General features: G+C 42.5%; 1 protein-coding gene across 1 annotated transcript in view; it reads right to left on the bottom strand.

Annotated features, from left to right (window-relative positions):
- ntn1a (netrin 1a) overlaps nt 1-24,424 on the bottom strand; it is a 55,151-nt gene that overhangs the window by 5,797 nt on the left and 24,930 nt on the right. The window contains exons 3-6 of the mRNA XM_034129307.1: nt 18,892-19,080; nt 10,916-11,065; nt 8,704-8,757; nt 1,503-1,577 (exon numbers count right to left, since the gene is read on the bottom strand). Of these exons, the coding sequence (XP_033985198.1) occupies nt 1,503-1,577; nt 8,704-8,757; nt 10,916-11,065; nt 18,892-19,080 (468 nt within the window). The remainder of the gene's footprint in view (nt 1-1,502; nt 1,578-8,703; nt 8,758-10,915; nt 11,066-18,891; nt 19,081-24,424) is intronic.

Here is a 24,424-nt window from a genome sequence, read left to right on the forward strand (position 1 = left end):
TCAGTTGTTCACCATTTTTAACAAGAACCAAGGAAAAACCTACTGTCGTATGCCTCTGAATTAATTCAGATGATTATAGGTACAAATACCCATCAACATAAAATGGTGCAAAGAGAAGCTTTCATTAGTATTTCACTTGGTATAATCCCATAATATCTCCACCATCAGTACCAGCAAATCCCCTACACTTCACACACACGCACAACACATGCCGAATCAGCTTGGAGGCTCTCCTGGCTTCACTCTTGGGATATATAAACGTGATGGAAGCCGGTAACATGTTGAGTGATGATCCTTCAGCGGGACATCCTGATGTCTGTTTTTACCTCTACGCCTCACTGCCCTTGTAAAGAGGCAGACTGCTGTTTTCATTCAGGTGTAACGTAAATGTTCGACTCGTAACATCACTGTTTGTTATGTATAACTTTAGAATTAAAACCAAGAATCTGACCTGAAATGTAAAGGTTAACAACATTGCTTTCCGGCCAAACCAAAGAATAGCAAACAGCCGTGTAGCTGACATATTCATGGATGAACGGACACATATTTCAGAGGCAAGGCTCTTCTCACGACATCAGCAGCAAGGTAGGCATTGGTGGAAGAGGAGGTGTCTATAAATTGACCCCTAACTCCTCCAAATCCCTGCAGAACAAAGCCCAGGCCTGTCTGTCAAGCTGCTGAGGTATGCCGCAGGATGCCGCTGCTTGGTTGACCGGTTCAGCGGCCTGACTTCAATCAGGGGAGGGGACAGAGGGAGGGGAAGAGGGGAGAGGTCATACGTCTTATCCACACCTTGAATGGCGTGGCAGACGGACGCTCACAGGAATGCAGCGAGCATCGCATCGTTGTGGGGGAAGTGGGCTGCCTTAATGAGGATCTCTTAGAGAGCACCAACTGTCCGTCACACTGTCTTTGCTTCATCCACTAGGGTCTTAAACGCTTGCTCGGAGACAGCCCTCCCCACACACGCACGCACGCACGCACGCACGCACGCACGCACGCACGCACGCACGCACGCACGCACGCACGCACGCACGCACGCACACACACACACACACACACACACACACACACACACACACACACACACACACACACACACACACACACACACACACACACACACACACACACCTCAGCCTAATGCTTTATCCTGCCTTTTCTCTACTTCTGTTTGTCTGCTTCTCTCTTCCTCCTTGAAGATCTGCTCTCTTCTGTTTGATCCTTTGTCTCTGTCCTCAGAAAGCTGGAGTAAGCCATCAGTAAAAAGCCTCCCCTGTAAACTATAGCAGTTCCCAAGCAACGTGCTGGATGGAGGTGTATAGTATGGGAAGCCAAATATACATATGCATATCCCAACATAAACATTTAGGACGTTCTGTTCTCAGTGTAGTCTGGCTAAGTTACTGTGTGTTTCTTCAATCAGACCACATGTTTTTAAGCTTTCCTGTGAAAAATAATGTTAATACATGTCATTAAATGTGTGTTGTCTGTTGACTTACCATAATCTTTCTTGCAGTATTTCTTCATGTTGATCTTCAGTTTGCCTTTAGACGCTTTGCAGTAAGAGTCGCAGTCTGTAAGAATTAGAAGGGAGAAAATACAGGGGGTGAGAACAAAGAACGGTACATTTTTGGTACATTTATTAATGATAGGAAATGGTTTTGCAACTTTTAAGGATTTGTACATTTTGTTGGTGGACTTCAATCTCACATATAATATATATTCATCATTCACATTCACTTTTTGATACATCTAAAATGTAATTGTTTTTTTAATTGCCAAGTCTGTAGTTCAATTTCCATCCTTTAATGCATTTGTGGAACTGGACCAAAAATGAACATTTAGTAAATTAGTAAATAAAGCATTAGCAAGACAGACAGTGCCAGCAGATTGGGGAGAATGTACTAAGACAGAAAGAACGGTTCCCCTGAAACAACTTTTCAGAATAATGACAGCACCTCTGGAAATAGTTTTTGGGATGACTGGTTGGCGCACCTCTGTCTGGTTTGGTTGTGTTGTCTAATGGCTCTGCTGTTATGTCCCTGCTGGAATCATTAAGGGTGTGTGTTTTGGTTGTGGTGGAGGCACTTTATCCCTCTAACCATGTCTACAACCTCCATGTGTGATGGCAGGACCTCCGTCTGAATGGAGCTGATGGTACCAGCAGCGGTTTAGGAGACACACAAATCACCGCTGCCATCTACCCACTCACTCCTCTTCAGACTGTGGGAATGAGTCAGGCCTGAGCAGACCACCCTCCACCCACTTCAACCCCCCGCCCACCCAACAAAATCTCACCTCGCTTGCCACCTCAGCCCTATAGACCTCCCGAAAAAAAAATAACCCCAGGATCACTTCAAGGCCCCACTGAGGACCATGTCAAGCTTGTGCATTTATTGCAGTGCGAACAAGGAGGGGGGACGCCAAGGGCTGGCAGCTATTTGCGGGAGTAGAAGGTGGGGGGGGGTGTAAAGGAGGTCAATGCCACACAAAGGGAGGTCAGTAAGGGAAAATTAGCCATCCATGAAGCGTTAGGCAGAGGACCCTTTTTTTTTGGTAGGGGGGCGAACAAATAAATACCTCACGCAGGCAGAGGGGTCACCCAAATCGCCTCACAGCTCACACACATACTGGAACATGCTCATGACAGTAGAGAACAGCTAAGCTCATGGTTGCTTTTGAATGTAGCCCGGGTTTTCCAGATCTGGGAAAAACTGCATTTTCCTACTGTGCAGCCTGGGCATGGAGTACTCAGTAAAAACTATTATGAATTAGAAAACATTAACATTAATGAATTCATCAAAAACATTCATATCCAATCATGAATTTAAGTGAATCATGCTAGTTGGCTAAAAGAGATGTGTATCTCAATTTGGCTTCCTGGTAAAAAAAAGAAACATTACAATTAAATGTGCACAATCTCAGAGGTCATTTAGGTTTCATCTTTGTTTATCATCTAGAAAAAAAATCAAAAACAAACATTTTAAATGAGCAAGATTACGTTTGAGACATGTTCTTTGGACAACATCAAGTACATCCTTAAATAAAGTGTTCATATTCCATGCTTGATGGAGTCAAGGAAGCTCAAACCATAATGTCTCTCCATTGGTTGTTTTGTTTATTGGAAGTAAGCCGTCATTTTGCTACTTGTCCAGAAGGATATACAGTACATATGCCATCAGTTTTATGACGGATTACCAGAAGGTAAACCAGGCAACACTATATACCTTCCTCCACATCTCTGGCCCCAGCAATCCCGAGAGTATATAGCTTCAGGGATTACCTCATACTATGCTGTCAAGCTGCCAGCCAAATACAGTGCGAGCCAGAATAATGTGACATGAGGCCATATCATGAAACATAAAAACTTGTTTCCCTTCTTTTCTGCTCTTTTAGGGCTCTCCCAGCTGGCTTGAATTGGATCCAGAGCACTGATTTGGTTCACTTCAGTGCTGCAAGTCGTACTGACTGTAGTAAAAGAGAAAGGAGGGAGGAAGAGATGGATGGACAGCGAGTACTGAAGGAAAGTGATGGCGGATGAAGGATTGGCGCTTTCAGGCAGCCTGAATATGAACAAACTTCATTGTTGTGAGCAGATCTTTGCTCCATGCCTTTACTCTCCTTTATGCTCTGTTTGAATGAGGTTGCCTGGGGAACACTGCAACAAGAAAAAATGCAGGGAAGGAGGCGGGAGAATGGATACTGGTAGAGAGCGAAGGGGTGGAGAGGTTGACAAAAAAGAAGAAGACAGGAGTGAAGTTTATCAGGGGGGTGGGAAGAGAAGGAGGAGTAGAAGAACGTGATTATATGGAAAATCCAAAAATCATCAAGGAAAACCAAAGCTGGAGCGGGTGGTAGTAAATAGAGAGAGTAACCAAAATAGGCAAAGTAAATGAAACAGAGGAGTCTATATGAGCTGCACCTGATTACCATGTAAATGATGGAGGGGGGGGAGCTGTGGAAAGGACGCTTTGTTTTCTCATAACCCCCCTTGATGCCATCATGATACTTCCCTTTGATAGCCTTTCGTTCCCCATTAGTGTACCCCTGAGACACAGCTCCGGGCCCCGCTGAGAGCACCCCGAGATCCCCATTTAGGGCCAGGCAGTCCCCCACCGTGAGGACAAATGTTCCCTTTGTGCGCGCGTTACAAGCAGGGGAAGTGGGAGCAGTCCTGTAGCACTGAGCTAAAATGTGCTTTGGGTGTTCTGAGTAGATGTAGTTACTACAGCGCTTTGTCTCCGGCCTTTCAGAGCTCTGAGCAGTGCGTAACTGAGAGGTGGACCTCTGCCCCTTCCATCAAAGTGCTGTACAACCCTTTAAGCTAATCGTTTTCATTTGGGATGCTTCTTACTAAAGCTGCTTCAAGACAGAATAAAGTACTGAAGAGTTTGATGCGTTTGGGCCAACGCTTTACAGTGCCCATGGACTTAAGCAGAACCAGGCCTTGGATTGGTTCAGTAGCGGTTGTTAGAGTACATTATTTCATACAAAATTCCAAAATATGGCAGTAGACAATGCTATAGGCATGATCTTATATTGAGCTTTGTTTCTGAAATTGTATTACATTTGGTTAAATACCAATAAGTTATCTGTTGCCGCTGTTAACACGGATAACATACAAGGTTAAATTAATTCTAACAGGGTCTGGCAAGTCAAAACCAGGTATGAATATATCTAGATAAACCCATATATCTAGATACTCAGTGTGAACGTGTCCACAGAGGCAGAGTGCCATCAGATGTACCAGAGCAGCAACACCAGGAGGTGTAAATGATGGCCCAGGAGGAGGGCTTTCTCCCTCAACCAGACTGATTGAGAAACAAATTGCGGCAAATAAAGCATGTAATTAGATTATGGAGCCCAGTGTGCTGCCCCGCTCTGTTCTCCTCTGCTCACACAAGAGCCATGAGTTTGGATCCTGTCCAGCAAAGATGCAGAGAGAAAAAAGAAAAAGAAAAGTCCCCCACTTCTTCTCTCATTGTTTTCATCAGAGAGTAAAAGATAGAGTTTGTTTTCTGGCAGACAACAGCCAGTGAAGAGGCTGTTACAGGTCTTGACCTGATTTAAGATTATTGGATGGCGTGAAATCAGTTCTGATTAGTAACTGATGAGGTTCAGAGTCAGCGGGGACCTCTGTTGGTTATCAACCAAAGCATGGACATGGAAAGACAAGAAAAACTGTGACATTACAAGTTTTGAGCACAAATTAGTAAATTGCATGTGAAAGTTTGATATTGATAATGAGAATTTGGCACTTAACTGCTCTATTTTTGGCCATGCTCATCGTAAAATCTCTCAACATTATAATTTTTTCTAATTAAGTGAGTAATAAGATCCCACGTTGACATGCGGAGTGCGGTGGAGTTGACTAGTACTGAACAGGGTGTGTGATGCAAGACTCATGTCCAAGATATTCCAAAGGAGGGGTCCGCCACAGATTGTGATCACTTCCAGCCTCGGACAAGACACGCACACACATGATACTGAACCCTTATGAGCCTCATCATCGTCACACCAATCCTCCTCCTCATCATCATCATTAGTTACTTTCACATCTCGTATCCTGACAGGCCGGGGCGGCCATCACAGGTCATCAGCGGTTAATCTCCTCCACATTTCGTTGCTGCGCGCAGACGTCTCTGTCACGACCCGTGGGAGTGGCGACTCACACCATCCGTGACCTACCAGCACAATGTGTGTTTTGTCTGGGCCACACCATCAGAGGTATTCTCCATGCATTCCAGCCCTCCGTGTGGTCGAGAGGGGGAGAGCTCGGCTGCAGGAGACAAATTAATATCCACTCCATTTTCCCTCACACTCTCAATTCACCCCTCGCCCCCCAAAAGATGGTCGGTCCCCCCCTTCGTTTAACTGAGGCGCAACAAGGCACCTGCCTCACAGCTGTCAGCCCAACACCCCCTGGTATCTAACACACACACATGGTTGTGGACACTTTTTCACATAGGTTGTTTCAAAATTAACCTTCCCAAGCCGAACCTCATTCCTTCAGCATTTTCCTCTTTTATCCGTCTCCCTAATGTCTTTATTCTCTTACGGTATCTACCCATTCTTTTTTCCCTTTCCCTTTATGTTTATCCTATGTGTAGATTTCCCCTCTTTTTTGCCTATATCCCTTTTCCCTACTTCCAATGCCTTTCTTCTTTTCATTTCCCTTGAGTACATGTGTTCTTACCTATTACTACTTCAACCACTATACATGTTTATGTATTATATAAAAATAAAAATGTAATAGTTTCCATCTTTACTCTTGTGCAGGTTCTTTTAGAGGGGATGGAAAACATTGTTCTGATGCTCTGATAAAATCCACACATCTGTTTGCAATCCCATATTAGGTGATATCATAGCTGTATGAATACCGGGCCGAGCAGGAGGTGCGTCGGCTCTGCAACCTTCTGAGGAGGCTCAGAGGGTAATGTATGCATCCTCTGGGCCTCATGCCCGGGTGGTCCGATGGGACCATCACTCGGCTACTCATGATTCTGACATGATCGACGCAGGATGTCCGTCAAAGTGCTCCATCTAGCAATCTGCTTGATTTCAACCTCTCTGGGCCGAACAGTCTCGGGTCCATTATAAATATGAGAGGGAATTCCCAGAACTCTCTGCTGTGATTCGATTATCTTTAAAGCTACACGGCCCGTAGTTACAGTCTCCTTCTGGTTGTGTTTACATTATTTCAATGACATGGTTTAATCAATGGGAATATTTTAGCCTTAAACCAGGATGTAGCCATAGGCAAAGATCTCACATGATAACAGTGACTTGCAGGAAGAGGTACAGTAAGAGGATAGTTTACGTACAATAAAAAGTTTCAAAGTTGAAGAAATAAAACAGAAAAGTTATGAACTTTGCATTTATTCAAGTTGATAAAGCAATATGGTTCCTTGTCTCACTTATCCAGTAATCCCTCAACGAGATGAGGAAATATTTCCTACACCCCAAAAGCGGACAGATTCCTGACAAGGGGGCCCAGAGCAACTCCAGATATTTTAACTCGGCACCACCCACAGTGTTATGTGAAGACAAAGCGTGAAACAGAGGGAGACGGAGGAGGTGGAGGAGAGTGAAAGAGACTGAAAGAGAAAAGAAAAGAGGTGGAGGAGGGTTAGGGACCGGCAGTTTCCTGACTGCTCTGTCAATCGAAGCTGTCCGGGGGAACGTTGGGGTCCTCAGAGGGCCCAACAACAGCTGCAGGAGCCTCTTCACATACATAATATACATATACCTTGAGCCTCCAGCAACTTCATGGGTGAGACAGAGCAAACATGCCATGAGCCAGATGACTCACTTTTTTCCACCATGAGGTCAAAAGACACAATGCGGAACTTATTCAGACAGGGTTTGTACAGGTATGTCTGTTTCTTTAGCACACAATTCAAGTTTGTGTGCCTCATCTCTAGGATTTACAGTTTGCTTGTTTACACATTGTATAACCAAACATATGTCTGTCTTGCGAATCACCGTTTATTTATATTTTCAGTAAAAAGATCCCACATAATTTAAATGAAAATCACTACAACAACCACTAATAAAAGACCAGAAAGTAAACAAATAAATTAGCTTTAAAGGTAGGGTAGGTAAGTTTGAGAAACCGGCTCGAGATCGCTAGAATTTGAAAATACACAACCGGAGAAAATCTGCCACTTCCTTATAGAGCCCCTCCTCCAACACACACGAACGCGCACATGACCAATGAGGGCACGAGATAAGTTTGTGCACAGATGGAAGGCTGACAGGCAGGTAGGCCATCCAGTTATTTTAGCCGGGCCGGCTAAAATTATTGGTCGTACTTTTTACAGTACTACGGCTTCCACAGATGACGTTTTTTTATGGATTTTTTGTCAAAGCACTTAAGATATTCATTGCTATCGGGATGTTAAGAGCATTCCATGGAATATAACAAAAAATGTATCTCGAGCCGGTTTCTCAAACTTACCTACCCTACCTTTAAGTCAGAAACCTTGAAACCAGAAAGTGGTCAAAGGCATTAATCACTTCAAACCAATCAGAAGTGAACTGGCGTGTGATATAAATAAATACAATTTCCCCTATTGATATATAAAACAGATACCATGATAAAAGGCTACATTTATTATTTTTTAACCCTTTCTGACAATTTATTGATTGTCATATCTCATCCCAATAGATAGGACCATAAACCCCACAATGTTATGGTATGATTTTGAACACAAAGATCTTGTTAACGAATCCTAGTGCATTCTGCACTGAATTACCGGATCCAGTTCACCTCAATCAGTCCTTTCCTCACTTCACTTCATCAGAAAGAGGGAGTTTGTAGAGATGAAAAATCATAAAATCAAACAGACTGTCAGGCCCCCTGCTGTGCGCTGGACCAACACCCCACTGTGCCGCAGTTAGACTAGTTAATTGTGAAAGTGTGAGAGATTAAAGGAGGCGCATCCCAGGGTTGCTGCTAATAAAGTTAATATTCATGAAGCCTTAATAAGGAGGAGGAAGGCAAGAGGGATCCAATTTACCCAGCAGTCTGTTTAAACATTTGTGCAAAAATATTGTGGAACTGTGGAAATATGGAAAAATCCCATTTACATTTACACTTCGACAGTATCTTCCACATCTTCCTCTCAGGGCCAGATGTGCTTATTCGCAAGGGTAGCAGCTTATAGATCAAAAGTAAATGTTTGACTCTAGACTCACCTGATGGCTCCTCTGTACTGCTGGATGGGGTTGTTGGAGGTGCAACAGGAATCTCTACTCCCAGAGAAAACATGATATGGACACAAAGAAAGATCAGTTTTATTATTATATGCATCCATGTGTTCTGTGCATGCATTGATAAGAAAGGGTCAAGGGAAAACAAAATACATCAGTGTAAAGACCATGAATTGGTTAAACCTCTGTGATTTTTTTTTGTATCCAGCTGACAAGCTTTTTGTGTAAATGTGCTTTTATTGGTAGGCAGCAAAATTGCTTAATACTTTAGTGACCAAATAATGTTTTTTTCTTTATTCAGACTGAGTTATATCTGATAGACTAAGTCAAAAATAAATGTGTGGTGCGCTAGTGGCGTAAAGTAATTTTTCTACTTTCTAATAAGGGCATTGCTCCAAAAACACTTAAGGCAATGCAATAACTTGTACAATCGGGGTAAAAAGTGTGAGATGTGTAGATGAATGAAGTCAGGAAGTTGTTTTCCTCTAACACCCTTTAAACAATATTTATTAGTTATTTTCCTTTCAAATCTTCCTCAAAACATGTTTTCCCTGAAGCTCTGCAAAAGCTCCATATCTTCACATTTCTTACAAAGCCATATCGGACCAATACATTTTTTTTGTATTTGTTGGATGTTCAAAATATTTTTCTACAACTTCATCAGAGCAGTATGATTGTCCAAAGACTTGATTCTCTCAGCCCTCCTTCATACTCTTGTCTTCACTAGTGGGTAGGACACTCAGAGAAACCATGCGTGAAGAAGGGCTCTCTTATCTCCAAAGGGGCAGGATGGCAACAGAAGATATAAAAAACACATAATGCTGTTTTGTTATTGTGGGCAGGAGAGACTGAAGGGGCTCATCAAAAAAGGTCTGTACGGAGGATATGGGGGATAGGGAGGACAAAAACCGCAGACACGTATCACATACGCATGCAAAGAAAGAGGTGCACAACAGTGGTGGTTTCAGCTGTGCAAAGGTGAAGACTTTGTGTATGAAGGAAGCAAGAAAGAATCAAGTCTTTTGATCAAGTACAATCTAATTTCCTCAGCTGGGATTGAGCTAACCTGCTTCCTACTTTCTGAACGTACTCAACAATGATGTCACCGTAAATCAGAATCTGTGGAATGATGTGTATGCCTGTTTGTGGACTTGTGGACATAATGAGGCCTTCTCCGATGACGATTTGGTTGATATAATGACAAGAAAAACAATTGCTGCCAAAACAATAGCGCCTAAAGCCCCTAGGTCCCTCTGCTGATCTTGTTGTTGATCAGCAATCTTCCATCAGCGTTCAACCTCCACGCACGGCAGTTTAAATAATGAGCCTGTTTCTCATAATTGACTCGTGTAGATTTATGGCTGACAGCGCTGGAAGGTGTATACGAAGTCAAAGATATAATATGACTCTGTATCATAATGAAACTTGGCAAGCCCTGTCCTTGAGTCTAACGGGGGGATGTTAAAAATTAAACTACATCACATATGGAGGGGCTTTATTTCCATCTCACATGGATAACTACATTTTTTTGTGTTCATAGGAATCAAGCGTTAGAAGTTGATTATATATATTATTTTACTGGTCAGCCATGCAATTTCATATAGAGATCTATTTCTCATAAGTATGTAATTCCTTTTATCTAATTACAATGGCAAGAGCACCAATTCAAATGTATTTTTTGGAGAATGAGACAATTAATCTGCCATGAGGCCTTAATTCTATGAAGCTTTAAATAGATGCCATCCCTTAGGCAAACTACATCTTTCCACCATTTTACTATAATAAAAGGCTTTATTTGGGCTCAATAAAATGGTCAATGAATGCTGAGAACAAGATTGACTTTGTAATTCAACCCAAAGCTTCCTTCACTTATCCAAGACACTTTGGGGATTGGAGATGCTGGTGTTAACGGCTCTGGGTCTTTTCTCCAATTTATGGAGACCAACAATCCGAGACCATAACCTTGAGGTTCAGTTTAATGGTGTGTTTATTTAAGCTGGCAGATTTACTGGTCAGAAAACCGTCAGTCGGACACTAAGCACTTGTCTGAAGAAGCATTGTTTGAGTCTGCTCTTACAGTATGTGTTTGTGTGTGTAGCAAATTGTTTTATGTGTCGATATTGAGTATGCCCATGTGTGTGTCCCTCCCTTTTGTCCTAAAGTGAGGCAGATATGGTGAAGACTGGGTTCCACGTACTTATGCAGGGGGCAATGGGCGAGCGGCTCTGCTGGTAGCCTTTAGCACAGCGGTTGCACGTGATACCAGTCACGCCGTCTTTACAGGGACATTGTCCTGTGGTTTGGTTACAGGTTTTGCCAGCAGCACCCACGGGATGGCAATCACATGCTGTGAGGAAACAGAGGAAGAAAGAGAGGCACAGTGAGTGGTCACACACACAGAGACACTCACACACACACACACACGCATGTGAGGAGATACAAACATATAGTATATATAAAGAGTGCAGGTGGGTACACAGCAGTGGAGGCAACAATATAGAGTGGTGAGAGACAGGTGGAGGCGTGCACACAGAGGAAGAACTTACCACAGCGCTCATTTTGAAGAGAGTGTGGCATCATGACTAAAAGAGCAACACATCCTCTAAGTCTACAGACATTTCTCGACATTTTGACATTGTTTGCTAATTAGCTAATTAGCATTCAAACATCACATAAAACACAAGCTGCCAAAATACTGTATCAGCATTATCCTCAGTTAGAAAAGTGTGAGTTTGGATGTTTTGCTTTGGTGTGTATGCCAGCCAGTGTGAGCGCTCTGTGGGACTGCAGCTGTGTGTGTGAGGTAAAGAGAAAGGGTTGAGCATGTTTACCAAATGATAAAATAATGGAGGATAATCCTAATTGCCTGTTTCTGATTAATGTTGGGCTTTGAACATGAGCCCAAAACGTCTGTCACATTTCCTCCCAAACTGGGGGGTTTATCGAACACACATGCTTCAGGAATGTAATCATTTTCCAATTGCTTTCCCCGATCCAAGCCCTTAATTCATTTCACAGCCAAACCCCTGTCAAGTTAGAAATCGGTGTTGAATAATAGTTGTCTGAGAGATGTTTCTTTTCATCTATTTTTGGACCTTACAGTAAATCCTGAGAGACCAGAACAGTCTTGATAATTCATCAACATTTCCACTTATTCACTTGAAAAACCTTCAAAATCTAAAACGCTATTTGTCTCCAAACTCTCACCACTTTATTCCTCGCCCCATGAGTGTTATATATTTGTGTTTATTTCCTATGGAAAACCAGTGATGCCGCTGACTCTCAGCCTCAGGGTCGGCCGACTGGGTTCGATTGCCGCCCCTCCCTGAAGTTTTTTTCTGCGTTGTGTCACTTGTCACTCTGAAAAGCCTTCAAAGGCGTAGCTGAATTATGTACTTTGAGGTTTGTGGGAGTACTTAGTGGTTTGGCCTGTTTTGCTTTTAACCACACGGATTGTTTCGACCCACAGTACAAAATTACAGCTTCACAACAATCTGTCCGTTTCGGCCTATTGCATTGAAATGAGTGTTAATATCTAAAAATGTCAAAACAAGTTTTAATTAGCAGTGAAGCTTATGCATACAAATTAAAACACAGGTTTCTACTGTGTATTATTCCAATAGATCAAATGACTGTAAGAAGAGATTGTTTTGCTTTAAACTTTCTGCAGAAAAAAAGCTAAAATGTGTTCTTTATCTTAACTTTGACCTCTAGAGCGTTGATATGGTTGTTATTCATCCATGTGAGACATGCTCTCTGGGAGATCCACATTACAGCGGGGGCCTTAGGGAAAACTGCTGCTGTAAAGTAGTAACTAAATACAGAATCTGTCCTCTTTGTGATTGACCTCGGACTCTTGGAAACCACATAGCTGTTGTTCGTTGAGATTTGACAAGCAAAGTGCTACAAGACAACTCTATCCTGTGGGTTAAGCCCATCATTTTGGTTTCAGCTGACCTCCTTCTATCACACAGTCTCACGCTTTTATCTCTATTGCCTGTTTCCTGTGATTCAGCTTCTGTTGTTTCTCTTATCTCTCCTAAGTGTTTGTGTGTGTGTGTGTGTGTGTGTGTGTGTGTGTGTGTGTGTGTGTGTGTGTGTGTGTGTGTGTGTGTCTGCGTGCGCGCGTGCGTGCTTGCATGCTGTTCGCCCCTCTTATCAGACGGAGAAAAGCCTCCCTAAAAGTGTGTGTATCTATTGGTTCCTTTATCCGACCTATCTGTCATCGCTTTCATTGCTTAGCTGTGTCTAGCTCACAGGAACAGCACACACACAAACACACACACAGCTTCAGGAAGCCCAATAAACAGCGTGGAGGCCAGTCCAGCACGTCTTCAGGCCTGTACATTTAGGAGTATGTCAGAGGAGTTCGAGGCATAGGAGGGCAAAGTGTGCTTCTGCTTGGAGCTTCAGAGAGCTCAGGTTATATTTTTAAGAGCCTCTTCCTGGTAACCACAGCTCAGAGCCTGGAGCCTGCCAGTAAATCAAGACGTGCAGCACATGGTCTACAGGTGGGAAACACTCTGCCTCCCTCTCCTCCTCCACATTTGGTGCTTGAAGGCTGACTGGCTGCCTGAGCTGCTGTCCAGTTGGATGACAAATTGTCTGACTCTCTGACTGGATGACCCACCTGCTGGCTAGAGGAACGGCTTACTCTGGAGGTGTGAGTGAGAGTTTCTGGTTTAAGTGTGTGTCCACTTAACTGTTAAGTGGCTGCGTGCTCTGCTTCATGGCTACTACAGATGGCTACGAAGATATGGGGACAAGTGAGCAAGAGGCACTTTCAGTCTCAACACTTCCTTGGAGGAGAACTGACAGGAGTGTATGATAAGAAGCGTAGGTGTCTTATAAACATAAGGGAGCTTCTTGTTTTGTCCCTAACAACGCAGAACTGAATCCAAAGGGATTAGCCTTGTATAACTGTCATGTTTATCTAGATGAAGACAGAAATCCTAACGCTAAAAGAAGTTCTTGGCGCCGGGAGTTGCATATAAAAGAATGAAAAATGTTCTCGGTTAATGGGGAGAGTGGAAGGCTTTTTTCAAAGGCAGGCAGTCGGGCTTCAGCCTGAGATTGCACAATGTGAGAATTTTGAACTCTGCCAATCGTTTACCATAAAGCTGGCGTTTGAAGTCTGAACTCCCCCCATTTGGATTGTGTGTTCTGTGCCAATAAGAATAATTTGTTGGCCCTGGATTGAAGCCAAGCTACCCGAGTCTGTGTTCTATTATAATTAGGTTTCTGCTCCTCCACAAGTATTTTTGGAGCAGAAAGAGATAGCGTTATAGGGTCGTTGCACTATACAGTACATAAACAGCTTTCCAAATAATACGTTTATCTAATAGAGGGTGTGTCTCTCTTTTTATGCTGTTTACTGTTTTATTGATCAGCATCATATACTCAGCGGCCCTGAGCAGCCACAAAGGGAGCTTAAAAAGTTCGATATGTTCTCGCAGATACAAAACACCCGGTGGAAATCCAAAGCTAAAAGTGACATCATGAAAAACAATATTTTTCAAATCCCAAGCAGAAAACATTTTATATGTGGCCAATAAAAAAACTCTACTGTGTCAATGGAAGACATATGCTGCGGAGAGGGGAGTATGTTTTCCAGCATGTTATTCTTATTGAAATAGATTATCCCTCAATCAAAGCCTAATTTCCCTCTGTGTGCAAAATATGTTCCTCATCATCTCACTGACCGATGAAATTATATGATGGTTGATTTTCAGATTCGAAATGTGAAGGTCTGAATTCAATCCGTCAGTCACAGAACAGACGCCGACCTGCTCAAGCTTAATTTTATTTGGTTTAGATGGTCCTCAGAGGACGACTAATCATGAACAGCGCTTATTATTTGGCCAACATTTATTGTGTAGTTAGCATTGTTGCAAAAAGACTCCACATTGATGATAGGTTTCCAAGGAAATCATTAATGTTTAACTTCAAGTTAAGACAGGGTTTTAGGTTGACAAACAGGGACAACAAACTGCTGACTGAACTCTGGATAGAGCTATCACTGCTGAGTGGCATTTGTTATTTCAGTTATATGTCACATGTGTTGAAAGACCACCCAGAGTGCAGCATCTCTTGGTCTTCTCAAATCGTATAACTTTTTACGAAATTCATGCATTTCGTTGTTGAATACACTCAGTGTGTTTTATTCAGAGGCTTCAAACAGTTCAAGAAACAAACAAGAGCCTCTTGAAATGTATGCAGTGTTTACCCTCTTACTCAATGAGGGGTGAACTTATAAATTCTGGCGTGTAAATGTAGCCACCGGGCATGCCTCGCTCCGCTGTAAGCCACTGCTCTCTTTTACTCGTAATGGCCTCCCATGGAAATGAGCTGCTTTTGGGGAGGATTGTATTACGCATATAAAAGCAAACTCTTGTGCTCCTCGACCTGCCCTGCGCTCCTTACAGTGTCCATTCTCTTCCAGAAAGCCACACAGCAAAAAGGCCCTCTCTCTTTTGAGTTCAATAAATAACCAAACCTCTTAATTGCTGTCACTTCAATGTAGCGCTCACGCTGCTTGAGGAGCGGACAGAAATTAGTTCTGCGGTTTGAGTTTCATTGAATTATCTTGAGTTATGATGTGGTAAACCTGAGAGAATTTGGCAGAGCAAGACTTTTGACGGCACACCTTGGTGTTTGACGTAGGGGAAAGACTGTGTGTGGTAACTTTTAGTTTATTAACAGAGAAAGGGCATGTTATACGATGATACACATCTTTAGAGTTTTCATCCGTAACTTTCCAAATATAGTTTACACAAGTGTTTTAATTGGCAAAAAGAACTGTTCATGCTTTGTATCATTTGTCAGCTTGGGGTAACTACCACAGATCCTTTATTGTAAGTCTGTTTTGATGTAATTGAATACCTCAGTAGAACTTGGAAAGTGTTTGCTTAAAATTACTCTGGGCTGGGAGAGTTGAGACCTGCATACACTCAATGAAATTGAACAAAATGTGTTTGGGTAGACTGACAATTTTATAAATGATGATAAAAAGATCCTGATGTAATGAGGATATGAAATGTTAATTATAGTGAAATTGTGAGTTATTGAAGTATTCAGAATGTCATTGATGATGGTAAAATATGTAATTTATGACTATTTCAAATACAGATTAATCTATCAATAATTTTGTCAATTATTTAATGTTATTATTTCCTTTAAAAAATCAGAAATGTGTGAAAAATGGCCATTGCATGGCTCTTGGAGGCCAAGGAGGTGTCTTGTTTGTTAACAATAACTTTTTTAAACAATAACGTCAAATCTTTACACTTAAGAAAGCTAAGAGCAGATAATGTTAATTTAGAAAAATAATATATGATTAATTATTAAAATTGTTGTAGGTATACCAATTTAAAAAGGATTTAAAGGTATTTTGTTTATCATTTCGTAGATATTAAATTGGTCGTATTGAAGAAGGTTTATAGACACTTCTGATGTTGTTTAGAAATCTGCAATAGACATGGTGGAAGGACTAAATGTTGCATGTGCTGTAGCTACACATAACATTAGCAGTAGCTTTCCCTCGGTGACACTCAGGAAAGATCAGCAAATCAGCCCGGACAGAGACAGAATCCATGCACAGAGGAAGATGAAGATGAAGGAGGCAGAGTTTCTGTCAGGCTCCAAATCAGTAGCACTAGTTATCAAAAAGCAGTACACAAACGTATCCACAGTAGATGCACAATATATAATCAGTTTACTCCAGATGCCACCGGTCCAAACCAGATGCATCTTTTACAGCTTTAGATTTTCTATTTAGACTTTCACTTAATGACTCATTTATGCAAATGTTCCTGACATCAAATGAATCATCATCGTTATATGAGAGCAGCTTTCCACATCAGCGGGAACTGATTCCTCTTACTGCAGGCAGGACATGTTTTAGGGATGGTACAACTATTTTGTAGTGAGGTTTTTACTCTATTTGGCCCTACAACAAAACAATTCACTGATGTGTCCTCCTCTGGTGACCCACATGCCTGCTTACTTTAAAGATCTCTCATTTCAGTGGGTATTAAACTCACTCGTGTAAGCATTTAAAAAGTAATGAAAAGCAGCCTGTAATCATCTGAAAAATGCAGGATCTCCATCTTCAAAAATGTAGAAGGCATTAGAGAAACGTGTGGCCCGAAGATAAGTTATACAATCAATTACTCATCCAAATAAGATTGAATTATTTACCAGACTTGAATACAAGAACAGGCTAAAAATAATTTGCTGTGTATTGACTTAGATAACCCTAAATTGGAAATACATAATACGATTTTCTATCTTTTTTATCTACTGTACTTTATATTGTAAACTGTATCTCTTGTCTGCAAGTGCAAGCAAACTTAACAATTCTTATTTTTGTGAAATACACAGCAGGACCTTAAGGCACCTAACTTTTCTGGTACGAGAAACAAACCCTCATGAAAGTGAGTTATGGGATGCTGAAATAATCAAGTCTCTGACACATGAGAAGGGATGTAAACACAACAGAAAAAAGGGGGTTAAATCCCCACAATTAGCCAGCCTGGTAGACACAGCAGAGGATAGGGGTTAATGATACACAACGTCCCTTCGTGATGAATGTGTGTTTGCATTCCTGCTCGACAGGAGAATGGGCCCAAAGCCACGGAAGGTGTTAATGTCAGTTTAAGGATATCGCTCATGAGCGGCTGGAGGGGAGAATAAAATGGATGCATTAGTGCGAGAGCTTTGTTATGAACTTGTGTTCATGCAGAGAATGAGACGTGCTTGATATAGTCGCTGGATGTCAGGAATTTAATGCAACATGTCTGAAGTTTTTTAACCTTGGTTGATAAATGTTTACGTTACAGAAGCATGAAGCGTGTCATCATGGCACTATCTGCAAATGGAAAAGGTTAAGCTATTTTATTTTATCAGCGGAATAAAATGTATTAGTCGTGATTTAATGAAATGTTACTTTACACATCATTGACTCTGAACATCAGATTCTTTTGCAGATACTCTTCAGACATGCCTCCTGTCAAACTGACTGATTGGTCAGTTTATTTATTTACTCCCTGGTGAATGATGTGAGAAAACTCGGGCTTAAACTGTCAGCAGGCGGCTAATATTTCCCCTTTGGAAGTCAGCGCTCTGAACCCTCAAACAGGTATGCGTGTTATTCTGTGTGTGTGTGTGTGTGTGTGTGTGTGTGTGTGTGTGTGTGTGTGTGTGTGTGTGTGTGTGTGTGTGTGTGTGTGTGTGTGTGTGTGTGTGTGTGTGTGTGTGTGTGTGTGTGTGTGTGTGAGCTGTATCTATGCAGAGCGACTCTGAGGTGTCTCTGGGCTTGTTTGCACAGGGATTCAGCTCCTGTTATCTTTCCCTGCAGCAATGGGAGAGGTGACAAAATATACCCTCTCTCTTTTCAATCACCCCTCCTCTTCCTCCTCCTCCTCCTCCTCCTCTTTCTTTGACCCTTATTAGCTTTGGTGAAGGCTGATGGCAGGCGATTCATCCAGCGCTGAGTAGCGAGCACACCTGCGTGGGGGTGTGTCCCGCTTGTCCTCCTCTCTTCCTCTTCTCCTCATCCTCATTCCCATCTTTCACTCTCTTGCCGCCCCCTCTCAACCTGAGTTTGGCTTTACCCCCCCCCCCCCCCCCCCCCCCCCCCCGCCTCCACTTTTTCCCTTTCTCTGCGTCCTGCAGCCTTTCCTCCAGCGATCTTTCCTGGGTTCTCCTTCGACTTTGACCTGCAGCGGGGATCACTTCACACCTCAGCTCTGTTTGTTTTGCTTGTCCTGTCATCCCCTTACCTCCCCCTTCCCACCCCCCCACCCCCACCCCCCGAAATGAAGCCAAATAACTCAACTGTCGATGAGGGAACACCCAGCCCAACCCTCCCATACCGCCACGACCTCCACAATCCCAACAGACCCCCAGCTCATCTCCGCTGACAGAGGGAGACGAGGGTGAGACATGCTCAGGAATGGAAAGACTGCAGGCTCCCCCCACTTCCTGTAATACATCTTAAACTGTTTCCTATCAGACCTAAATAATCTTAGTAGTATTAAGTGTTGCTATGAATGTCCTGGTAAATATTTGTGATGCAACTTTGAAGAGCGATTTAACAAAACGTCTATATTAAATCAGGTATGTTAAAATCTTTCCCCAGCCAGATGAGAAACCACAAGAAGAGCGCTGTACCTTTGCAGGCCTTCCTGTGTGAGATGGGTTTGGACAGGTCTCTGTAGTAGCCCTCCTTGCAGTAGTGGCAGTGGCGTCCGGCTGTGTTGTGGCGACAGTTGAGGCAGACTCCTCCGCTCTTCCTGCCCGACAGCTTGTACAGCTCCATGTTGAACCGGCACCTTCGGGCGTGAAGGTTACAGTTACAGGCTGTGGAGGAAACAATGAAAAGGTTGAATTAGCATGAAATAAGGATTAAGTCCATTGATTGCGATCATATATACACTTTTTATGTCTATTTGAAGTTGTTTAAGTCATATGGGTTTCACTTATGAGTAAAGCTGTAACTAATTATGGTCATTATCGAAAAAATCTGTTTTCAATTAATAGCTTGGTCTATAAAAATGTAAAAATGTCCATCCCATTCCAAGTTGATGTCTTGTCCAAAGAATGTCTAAATATATACAGTTTAATAACATACAAAAACAGTGGAAAGCAGAAAGTCTCCATATGTGTGCAGACATATGCCCGTAAACCAGAAATATTAATTTAATACAGGATGGGAATTTCCAGGATCTTTTATTTTTGTTTACAACACTCACATCTGACTCGATGCAGAGCCACCATAGATGGAACGTTAATAATGACAATGAGGTCAAACACTGCTTCCTTTTTCTATCAATCTCCAGATGTCTTTTTTCTGTCCCTGTCTAAATCTTCTACTCATCACTCTTTCATCCTCTAGTCTTTTCTCCTGAAGGTCCTCGCCTGCTCTCCAGAGTCCAAACTGTACTGAACATAAAGTGAAGGCCTGGTATTACCATTCCTCCATTCCCTGCAAATCCCTGTGAGCATGTGTGAGACCCCCTTGCTGCCGCTTGTTTACTGATGAGTACAGTTGCCAGCGCTGAGTTTAATTAGCCGGCTGATGTTTATTCATGACTCTCTGGCAGCGCAGTGAAGCAGACATGCCCAACTTCATTAGGGCTGGCTGTCACAGGTCCACCACCACCACCACCACCACCACCACCACAGACGTATTCATGCATAATTTACAGCAACACTTCTGATACAGTTTGTGGCTGTACTGTATGTGTGGGTTTGGGGGTTATCTGGGGTCCCTATGTTGTTTTTCTGAACCACCTTTCCATCAACTGCACATGATTTTAGAGAAGCTGTTACTTCCCACCTTTTCACTCCTGTGTTTTTGTTCTGCATGTGTGTGTCTGTTTAGGACCCCCGAGACTCCTTCGCTCCACTGCAAGGACCTCATTACAATATATTTTCTAAATACACGTACAGTTCCCCCACACACATTAGCAGCGCTGAGCCTTATCAGTAGTGACTTGGCTTGCTGTGTTTCCTGCAGGACGGCAGGGGTTTAATTAGTGAAATGTCTCTGCTTGTTCTCCGTCCCTGCTTCAGATGGTCTTAAGCCCAGAGGGAAATGACTGCAATGCAAAAAAAACCTGACTCTGAGACACAAGATGATGATACTTCCATCATATTTTCTGGGAAAATATAATGTTGAGTAGAAAAAAAACCCGATCACCTTTACTCTCCTGTGCTGTGGACTCACTTGACTGGATGTATAGCTGTCCTTAAAGTGACATAGATCTGTTGTCTCCATTGTTGTCTTAAGATCGATTTACACCTTCTAGCCTTTCAGACAGTAGAGCTTTATTATTCTGGCTCCAATGGAAAACCCCTGAAGCCCACTAATAGCAACAACCCAACTGTGTGTGTCTCTGCACCAACATGTTGAAAAGAGGTAGAGGAATACAAGTGGATTACATTTTCTTTCATTCATAGATATTTTGTGATTCAATTGGAATGAATTTGAGCCATATCACTTAATAATAAAGTTGTTCCCCGGTTGAGAGAGCTCTGAAATGATCCGTGTCACTGAGCTGCAGTCTGTAAAAGCCACAGGGTGGATTAGGTAAAAGGTTGCCTGCAGGTAACAGGGATCAGCTGGTGGGGGATCAGTGCCTGCTCTCAGACCTGCAGGCATGTCTCTTATTCACTAAACAGATTGTTTCACACCCTTCCCAGACAGGGGGATCCTAGCTGGACTACACTGTCCCTGTGAGAAATATGCTGTTTTCCTGGGAGGCATGTTGGATATTGAAGAAGACTAGCGGGATGTGGAGGTGTGGGGCAGAAAGCCACACTGTGTTTGATGGTATTGTGCTTCATGAGGTATTATGTCTGGGGACAAGTAAGAAGCAGTTTAAGATTGTGCTTAAACTGACTGACACTAGGTGTGATGTAAGCTTGTTCACACAATGGCCCTTACTCATGGAAAACATCTTTAGAATTTGTTTTATTGTAGGCGCAATTGCGCTGTTTGAAAAAAATGGCATCATGCAGCTTTCTCTAAATGAAATCGCATTTGATAAAAGGCAATAAACGCTTCGTCTGGTGTGGGCTTATAGGGTTTCCTGAGGCGTTGTAAAGCAAGTGCTTGTCCTCCAGACATTTCAGTGTTATCCACTCATGTGAAGTTACCTGTTTCCTTTCATAATTCCCTATCAGGCAAATAGTCACCTTGTGTTTGAATACAAATGTATGCTGTCAGTCATGATCAAATTTCCCGGTGACACAGGACACGATCTCAGCTTTTTCCTCTTTCTTTGCTATTTATTTATTTTAGCGCAATTTAAAGGTGGGGTAGGTAATTCACTTCAGAAACACTTTTTGTTATATTCCATGGAATGCTCTTAACACCCCGATAGCAATGAACACATTAAATGCTTTGACAATAAATACATAAAAAAATGTCATCTGTGGAAGCCATAGTACTGTAAAAAGCACGACCAATCATTTTAGCCGGCCTGGCTAAAATAACTGGATGGCCTACCTGCCTGTCAGCCTTCCATCTGTGCACAAACTTATCTCGTGCCCTCATTGGTCATGTGCGCGTTCGTGTGTGTTGGAGGAGGGGCTCTGTAAGGAAGTCTGAAGGAAGGGGCAGATTTTACGTACTTTCAAATTCTAGCGCACTCGAGCTGGTTTCTCCATTCTTACCTTTAATAATGCATAATACAGTACAAAATAAAAATCTGATTTAGCTGAAGTGCTGCACTCAGTGATTGTCATACTGCAAACAATTCTCAGTATGTGTTTATTGTTTCCATTATACGTAGAGTTTATAGAGTGTTTTTTTTTTATCAGATAACCCTAATGTTGATTATAGTTTGTTTCCAGTCATGAGCCTGGTGAGGTCATTCCTGGTACCCTCTAGGCTAAAATGGAGATAAAATAGATCAGAGTATTTAGTTAAAACGAATCCACCTCTAAAATGACAGAAGATGAAATATTTTGTATCCGATTGAACAAAAAGCACATATGACTATATTGGTTCCAGACTAGAAAGAGAAGCGGACGAAACCCGCAGGATTCAGGGTTTCCGGCCTTGAGAGAAGACACAAAAGCTGAGCTTTAGTTCATTTCAGCGGAGCATCAGCTCACACACAGCAAACAAAAGCCACTGCTACCATTCACGCACAAAACACACACCAGCACCAGGTGCACTTTAACGGCAGGTTTGCTTTTATAGCTCACTTTGAATCAACATTGCATATTATGTGTTAATATGAGAAAGAAAATGCTTTAACAAGAGAAGAATGAGACACCCTTGTTTATTTAAAGGAAATACCTCTCAAATATGTTTATGTGTAAGACATATTTATCACAATTTCAGTAGAAAATCATAATCTTATGGATATATTTCTGATTGTTATTGATAACAAAGATGATATCAACATAATAGGAAACCTTCACATGTTTGGTCTGTTTTCAATCAGGTTAACTGCTTCAGGCTGGATTAGCCAGTCTGTAACCGCCCCCCAGGTGAGCAGTAAAAAGAAGTGTGAACTGATACCTTTAAAACAAGAGTAATTGAATTAGCTGGATAGAGCTAAGCTTACCCACAGCTTTTCAACACCTCCTGTAATGTGCACCACCGCTGTTTGAAATGACAAAAAGCTGCAATAGAGTTTTGCAGCTTTCTTTACCTACAACTGCAGAATCCGACAGGAAGCTGATCTGGTTGTTGCGGTTTCCCGCTCATCCTAGGAGCCTCAGAGCAGGATCTTGGTGTGTTTTGAAAAAGTTTGCTAATTAGTTTCTAGTGGTTCCCAGCATCTATCAACTGACCTCAGTCTCGTAGCAGCACAGATGCGGCCTTCCCTCGGCCAATTAGAGAGAAAAGTCAAGCAACGGAGCTGGAGGTTGAGGTTAAGCTCATCGTACTTACGATAAGCCGGGTAATTGAGTGATGTCGGTCACAGCCTCAATTTGTTCTAAAGAGACACTCAGGCAACTGATCTCTGCCACTTTTACTCTAAATCCACATGCTGGATTCGTGGCTGTTCACTACGCCGAAATATAGAACAAATAATTGAAAAGGGATAGCTCATTGTATCATTGTAACATTTCAGACCATTTGAGATACAAGTATCCACACTCAGACACTACTGTCTTCAACATTCCTCTTAAATAGACTTTTCCGCTCTTTTTTTTTTAGGTCTTGGGAGGTCACAGGCTCTGACAAATATTTTGCAGCCCTTTCTCCACAGCTCTCAAGAGATGTCAGCCTCCCCGCTGCTGTTACCTCCACCGATCACCCAAACAGGAAGGAGAACCATAACCCAACACCAGCGCCCGCGAGCAGGGGAGCTGCAGGAGCTCTGCTATTCTGCTTTTAAACAAACACCAAGCGGAGTCTACACTAGGACAGTTTACTTTTAATCCTATGGGCGCCCCAAAAAGTAATCAGATTAACTTCTGAAACCCCCTCAGGACAAAAGGAAAAAAATATTGAGCGCCCTCTGAGAGAGAGAACGGTTAAAGAAGTATAAGTCACTATGACTTATTTTAAATGTTTGTGCCCCAAAATATCTGGAACAGCTTGATACACCCCTGTAGTGTATGGTGCATGAAATTAAATTATGGCTGTCTGTAAACCCCCCCCCGTCAATCCCCTCATATATACTACATGCACGCGCACACACACACACACACACACACACACACACACACACACACACACCACACACACACACACACACACACACACACACACACACACACACACACACACACACACACACACACACACACACACACACACACACACACACACACCACACACGCACACACACGCACACACTGTAGTGCGAGACAGTGCCCAAGTGAGCTGCACTCTGGCCCTATAGCCTTGAGCTCTTGCTCGCTCTCTCTTTCTCTCTCTGGGGGGGTTGATAGTGAAACATAACTCACATGCGGGAAATGTTTTGTTGGTGTGTTGCTTGAAATGGCCAAACATTAGGTGTGTTGTAACGAAAAAACCCACGCGGATACACTATAGAGATCCAGTGTGCGAGCAACTGATGTGCATGATCATGTGACACACACAGGCGCAATACAAAATCCACAAAGACAATTCAAGGAAATCACTGAGGTTCGGTGGTACGGATTTTTTGTTTGTTTTTCATAGAAACAAGGTAACTGCTGTCTTGGCTAACAAAGTACATTGTTTGCAAATTTG

This window comes from Trematomus bernacchii, unplaced genomic scaffold (assembly GCF_902827165.1).
Source record: "Trematomus bernacchii unplaced genomic scaffold, fTreBer1.1, whole genome shotgun sequence".
In the NCBI taxonomy this organism is placed as follows: domain Eukaryota; kingdom Metazoa; phylum Chordata; class Actinopteri; order Perciformes; family Nototheniidae; genus Trematomus; species Trematomus bernacchii.